Genomic DNA, 6,679 nt, shown 5'->3' with positions numbered 1-6,679 from the left:
GGGAGGAGCATAAGGGGCGGGGAGGGGCTCCGGGGAGCCGGTCAGTCGTGACCCCGGCCGCTGCTCGGGGGCTGCCTTTCCAGTGGAGGAGAGCAGAGCTACTGGGCAAGACACGTTCAAGCAGTTTCCCTTTTTAACTACAGACTAAAATGAGTTTGCCCAGAGGAGACAAAGATTTACCGAGCACAGTTGTTTCTCTACCCTTGCTTAAATAGGCCCATAACACTAACCCTGAAGAAGGGACCTCATTTCTCAGTGTCATTTTCCTGACAGGAATGCATATGGCAGGCAGCTTTAGAGCTTTATTGTAGCTGAGAGTTGCTTACAAATAAGTCTTGAATGAAATACCCAGCAAGGGATTGATATGAAGAGAAGCTGTGCAATGCAATAAGGAGGAATACATCTCCCGAAGAGCTGCCACGAAGGTGGGAAAGGTTCTGCCAGCCCAGCTCTCTTCTGTCAAAATGGGTATGATCTCACATCTGTCAGGATTAGTTCTCTCCTGCCCAGCAAGGTGATCTCTTCAGGCCCTGACAATGTCATGCAGCTCTGGTGACTATTTTTTCTGAGCCAAGGCAGAACCTGAGTTACATTTTGAAAGGAATTATATTTTATTTAGCAGCACATGTGCTCTAATTCAAAAAGAAACCCTTCTGCTGCCCCTGCCCGAACCCTGTGAGGTTTAGGGAATGGGCTGCTTTGCTCCAGAGCTAACAAATTGAGCGGGTGATTCTGTTATGCAGAGCTTCAGTGGGCCCTGCGCTAAGTGTGTGACTGGCATTTGTGCATGCTCTCTAATTAGAGGGATGTAATATAAATGGAGGAATGTTTCATGTTAGTGATATGATTTCAAAAGGCTATGTTTGGAGGGAATGGATTGAGCCATCTCTTAATGAGTTCTGCTAATAAAATGCCAGTGGCTAAGGAAGGAGAGCAAAGTGTGTGCAATTTGGCAAAGTAGTGAACAGCTTCTGCACTTCATTTTATCTGTCCTGAGGGATAGATAGGCAAAAATGTTGCCCACCCCTCATGTACCCCACAGTGCAACTGAGTACTCCCTGCTGGTTCTGTGACCCTACTAGCTGTCTCTTCCTTGTTTCAGTGCGGCGTGTTGCTCCTCGATTCTCTATCCCTCCGAGCAACCATGAGGTGATGCCTGGGGGGAGCGTGAACCTCACATGCGTGGCAGTAGGTGCTCCAATGCCCTATGTGAAGTGGATGGCTGGTGTGGAGGAACTGACCAAAGAAGATGAGATGCCCGTCGGTAGGAATGTTCTGGAACTGAATAACATCATGCAGTCTGCCAACTACACCTGCGTGGCCATCTCTTCCCTTGGCATGATTGAAGCCACAGCCCAGATCACTGTCAAAGGTAAGGAATTATTGCTTGCAGTGCTCCTACTTGGGTTTCAACAATGTAGCCCTTTGCCAAAGTTTTTTGGCTGCTGCCAACTAACTGCACTCTTCTGTGACTTTTCCACCTTGCAGGGGAGGTTCCCAAACCCACAACTTTGTCTTTTCATGCTCACAGTATAATGATATTTGCTTCGAAGGTCATTTTCTCTCTCCCTGCAAGTGGCATAGTAGACAAGCTTGCATCAGGCCGAGGGAACCTCACTGAGTCTGTGTTGAATGGGCTGTCTTGGGACAGGGTCTGTGGATGTCTGCAGTCAGAGTGCTGTTTGCTCAGAGATGTCTTCTTGCAGTAAGGGTAGGACAAGAAAGTTAATCCCGGCAATTTGAAGTGTCCGTGGGCCTCAACAAAATGAGCATTCTCCCTCCCTGCAGGGAGGAGCTGTATGTGTTCATTTGAAAATTGTTACATAATCATCAGTAAATGTCTTCCCTTACTGCTCTGCATCTTTCCCTTTCTTTTTCTTGTGTTGCTGTCCTTCAGCCAGGCTTTCTGCTGACATTTCACAGGTAGCTTTGCCCCAAAGAGGACGTTCTTTTTGATTGCTAACCAATAGCCCACCCACTAATAGGAGGCTGAAGGTGTCCTGCCTTTCCCATCTGGGGCCTGTCAGATCCGCAGTATCCCTTTCCTTCTCTGCTTGCAGTTGATTTGTAACTCAGATTACCACAGATATGTCATCTTTTGAGTCTGTCTGTTCTTGCAGGCCCCTTCCTGCACTAAGGACACCTTCAGCACAGAGTTGCTGCTTGAACAAATCACAGAATTGAGTGTTAGCCCTCTCTGACCTGGAGATAACAGCAAATTCTCTTGGCTAGTCAGAGGATGCTTTTAACCTTAGCCACACCCAGCTCCCTTTACTCAGAACACCTGCTGGTCAGTACCTTTTCCAGCCTTTCTTTTCATACAGAGCACAGTGGTTGCCTCGCTGTAGTAGATACACAAGGGTGTATGGAAAAAAGAGCCATGATGAGATGGTGGTTTCAACTTGGAGGGAAGAGGTGGGAACTGCACGATTGCACTGATGGTTCCCAGCATTTACCTCTTCGTAGCTGGGATGACTTTGTCTCATGCCCTCCCTGGTTGACATGATGCCTCAGGACAGGGAGCAATCTGCTCAGCTCCTTTAGCCCTTCACCTTCCTCCTTGTGTCCCCATCTGCTTTTTCTACACCTTTACTCTGGATATCTTACTGCTTCCATCCCAAACTCCTTCACCCAGTGCTGCCTCTCCTGTACTTGCTGGCAAGCAGACCATTTGCAGCGCAGACAGGAGAAGCAAGATGACACAGAACTGATTGCACTTAAGGACGCTGGAAGTACCAGACCTGCCCCTTGCTCACATGGAGGCTGCACACCCAAAAGCTGTCGAGTCAAACTTGTGGCTCTTGAAAAGAAAGGGAGTTTCATTTGTCCTTGAAAGCCTGAGGGAGGCTGCCAGTTTCTAGGATGCTGTAGGAAATACGTTTCTTCAGGCCATAATATCGTGCAGGTTGGGTTTGCCCCTCCCTGCGTCCTCCATGGGTAGTGGTGGGGTGTCTGGCTGTGGGTTGTATGCCCTCCCCTCCCATGCCAGTTCAGCCCCTGACGATCTTCTCAGTATTCAGGTTGCAGTAGCACTGGAGAAGGCATTCTCTCTGGCACTCAGAGCAGGCACGCCCTGTGCTAAGGAGCTTGCCTCTCTCAGCTGAACCACGTGGAAACTAGAAACCTGATGGCTTTGCCAAAGAATGCAATACTTAAGGATCTTAATTTGGGTTGAGCATTTTCCCTAGTTCCTTGTCAAGCACGGCTGCATTACAAGTCACTAATGACTTTAGAGTGGTTTGTAGGATGTTTAAACTTACTATAGACTGTAATTCAGTCATTGTCCTAAAGTATTTGTGTACTCTGCAAATCTCTCTCATGAACACTCATTCTTTTTCTTTGTTCTTGTGGTAAAATGGCAAATCTGGATATGTTTGCTTGCAGTAGTCGCATTCTCATTAACACTTCAGAGGTGTCATTGTCACTGAGTTCTTGTGTAACAGTTTATTGTCTGGTTGCAGTTTGACACACGACCCAGTGAAATAATGGATATGAAAGTTGGTAATTTCTCTGGCTGTATTTCTCCTGCATGTACTGTAATACTTACAAAGCATTGCCCCATCAACCCTTCTAACAGCATTGTCCATGAACTCCCTATGGCCTAAGCTACTGCCTTTCTGGAAGCAAGAGCATAACTCCAGATTACTTAGGTGCGCTGATTGCCTTCCTGTATCCCTTTGTAAATCAGCTGTGCACCTGGCTTCTGGAGCCAGCCCAACCCAGCCCAGCCCAGCCAGCACCTTCCCACTGCCAGGTGAACCCCCATGACAGAAACATTCCTGCATCCCCGTTGAATTACTTTTATTTAGCCTGCTGCTGGTAAGTGCGTCAAGCACATCTAATAACATGATTGCTCTGTTTATCCTTCCATTAAGAACCACTTCAAGCAATATATGGTAATATAAAAATGCATGTTATAGAGTATGAAATGATTTCTGCCTTTTAAAGAAGAATGTTAATGGGAGGTGGCAGCTCCGTTTTTATCCCTGTGCACATTGCAAGGTTTGAGATGACTGAATTATTTAAATCACACTTCTCTGCCTTCCAATTGCAGCACTGCCAAAACCTCCAACAGAGCCATTAGTGACTGAAACGACAGCTACCAGCGTGACCCTCACCTGGGATTCGGGCAACTCTGACCCCATTTCATATTACGTCATCCAGTACAAGCCCAAATCCTTGGAGGGCCAGTTCCAGGAGGTGGATGGTGTGGCAACAACCCGCTATAGCATAGGTGGGCTCAGCCCCTTCTCAGAGTATGAGTTCCAGGTCATCGCAGTCAATAACATCGGCAGGGGTCCCCCCAGTGAACTGGTCGAGGCCCGGACAGGAGAACAAGCTCCTTCAAGTCCTCCCCTCAAAGTCCAGGCACGGATGCTGAGCGCCAGCACCATGCTGGTCCGGTGGGAGCAGCCGGAGGAGCCCAACGGACAGATCCGAGGGTACCGCGTGTACTACACCACCGACCCCCACCTGCCTCTGAGCATGTGGCAGAAACACAACACTGACGACAGCCACTTCACCACCGTGGGCAGCCTCATCACAGGCACCACCTACAGCATCCGCGTCCTGGCCTTCACTTCGGTGGGCGACGGGCCCCCCTCGGACATCATCCAGGTCAAAACACAGCAAGGGGGTACGTATGGAGTGAGGCAGCGTGGCTCCGTGGCCATCCCAGCAGTGTGCGGCTCAGCTGAGTGTCTGACCTGCACCAGGCATCACAACTGCACTTGGTGCTCAAATGATTGCATGTCAGAGCGGGTGGTGGGCATCCCCACCCCACAGACATTGGATTTAAGCTGTCAGATTGTCCTGGGCAGTTGGTATCCATCTCTGTACAACTAACAGCCCACAGTTTTGTCTGAGATACAGTGGCTAAAAATGTGACACAAAGTCCTGGACGTGGATGTCGGCACCTGTGTAACTGCTGGACCCTTCTGGAGTCTGAGTACACGTTTGGAAGGAAGTATCTGGGATGCAGTCAGGGTCTGGAAGTGAGCACAATCCTCATAGTCACCTCCCTGAGTGATAGAGGTGTTTGCTTGTGGCCTGGGATGTTCTAAGAGCACAGTACAGGGGAGAAGGGAGATTCTGGCAGAAATTAAGGAGGATCCTCACAAGGTGAAATGCTGACTTTGCAAAGTCATGCGATCCTTCTCCCTTCTTCTGGCACTAACCCTGTGTTTGTTCCCCAGTTCCTGCCCAGCCAGCTGACTTCCAGGCAGAAGCAGAGTCTGATACCCGCATCCTGTTGACCTGGCTGCCCACCTCTCAGGAACGCATTACTAAATATGAGCTGCTGTACTGGGAAGGGGAGGATGGCACTCAGGTGAGGATCCTGCCTGGCAGCTCTTGGAGCTGGACATGGCAATTCATCAGCTTGGGAAGGGTGTGGGCTTGAGCCAGGGTGGTAACAGGACTGTTTCTTTGTGTTTCTTCTGCTGCAGTGGTGTGAAATACGAACATGGCAATCTGGTTTCTGTTCAAGTGACCTCAGCAGTGCTTGTTGATGCCAGCAAAGTACCTAGTGACTGGTTTAGGACTGGAAAGGCTCAGAATGCCATGACAGCCTCCCTGAGGCATGCTTACTGCTGGTGCCTCTAAACAGTAGCACTTCTGGGCAGGTCTGAAATGGCCTCCAATATCTGTCTCTGGCCCCAGGACTGGTTACATGTACAAAGCAGATTGAAGGTGGCCTAGAGAGAGCCCTTTCACATTTAGTGCATGTCCTTAAAGGAAGTCCAGTTCAAAGTACATCAACGGCTTCAAGACAGCATACCAAGAATTGTGTCATGACAGCATCACAGTGTCCCATGGTCCTCTCCCTCTCCTCATATTATAGTGGCATAAGAGCTGCCAAAAATAAGTGCCCTTCAGGTGAAGTGTCAGCAAAACAAGCCCTTTACCAAGCAGTATTTTGGTGCATTAGAGATCTCGACTGCTACAGGGCTTTACTCTGTTTCACAGGCAATACATTGTCTGCTGGGAGAAAACAAACTCATGTGTCCTGTACCCTTTGTCTGAACTTGTGTGGCTGGACCCAGCATTCCCACAAAGCTATCAGGCCAGTGAGTGCAGTCTGGACACCAGGCAATGTAGCCTGGCTGTGGCAGAGGTCTGTTTCCCTGCAGAGTCCTGGTGTGTCACCCAGGAAGCTTGATGCCTTGGAGTCCTGCAGGACTGCAGGCAGGTTTGGCAGCGTAGCTGTGACTTCTTGTGAGGCCAGAATGGCTGCACACCAGCTTTTCTGTGTCCTCCAACAACATCAAATAATGTGTGTTTCCTTTGTTTTGGCAGCAAAAGGTGGAGTTTGACCCAACCTCCTCATATGCTGTGGAAGGTCTCAAACCGGACACATTGTATAAGTTCCGTCTGGGTGCGCGCTCAGAGCTGGGGGTAGGAGTTTACACCCCCACAGTCGAAGCCAGAACTGCCCAATCCAGTAAGTGTCTGACGTTGAACGCTGCTGAAGGCAAAGCACAAACAGTCCAGTTTCCATCGCCTGGGCACGGAGAAGCCCGATGCCTCTGCCCTTGTGGGTTTGCAGGGATGCTGGCTTGCAGTTTGCTGAAGGGAGTAATGGGGAAAGTCAGCTGGGGTTTGGATCAGGGCTCTTTGGCAGAGTGGGTGCACCCAAGGGGTAAGTTGTTTCTTCGTGTCCCTTTGATCATACTGTCTT

General features: G+C 49.4%; 1 protein-coding gene across 20 annotated transcripts in view; it reads left to right on the top strand.

The window, feature by feature from the left end:
- The window catches only part of PTPRF (protein tyrosine phosphatase, receptor type F), a 290,739-nt gene that overhangs the window by 215,570 nt on the left and 68,490 nt on the right, over window positions 1–6,679 (top strand). For all 20 annotated transcript variants that reach the window (XM_017743501.1, XM_017743496.1, XM_017743495.1 and 17 more), the window contains 4 exons: window positions 1,103–1,372; window positions 4,055–4,636; window positions 5,196–5,329; window positions 6,298–6,442. In XM_017743501.1, the coding sequence (XP_017598990.1) occupies window positions 1,103–1,372; window positions 4,055–4,636; window positions 5,196–5,329; window positions 6,298–6,442 (1,131 nt within the window). The remainder of the gene's footprint in view (window positions 1–1,102; window positions 1,373–4,054; window positions 4,637–5,195; window positions 5,330–6,297; window positions 6,443–6,679) is intronic.

Source organism: Corvus brachyrhynchos, unplaced genomic scaffold (assembly GCF_000691975.1).
Source record: "Corvus brachyrhynchos isolate BGI_N302 unplaced genomic scaffold, ASM69197v1 scaffold48, whole genome shotgun sequence".
Lineage (NCBI taxonomy): Eukaryota > Metazoa > Chordata > Aves > Passeriformes > Corvidae > Corvus > Corvus brachyrhynchos.
The sequence above is the reverse complement of the archived record's forward strand: the minus strand, read 5'-3'. Positions and strand labels throughout refer to the sequence as shown.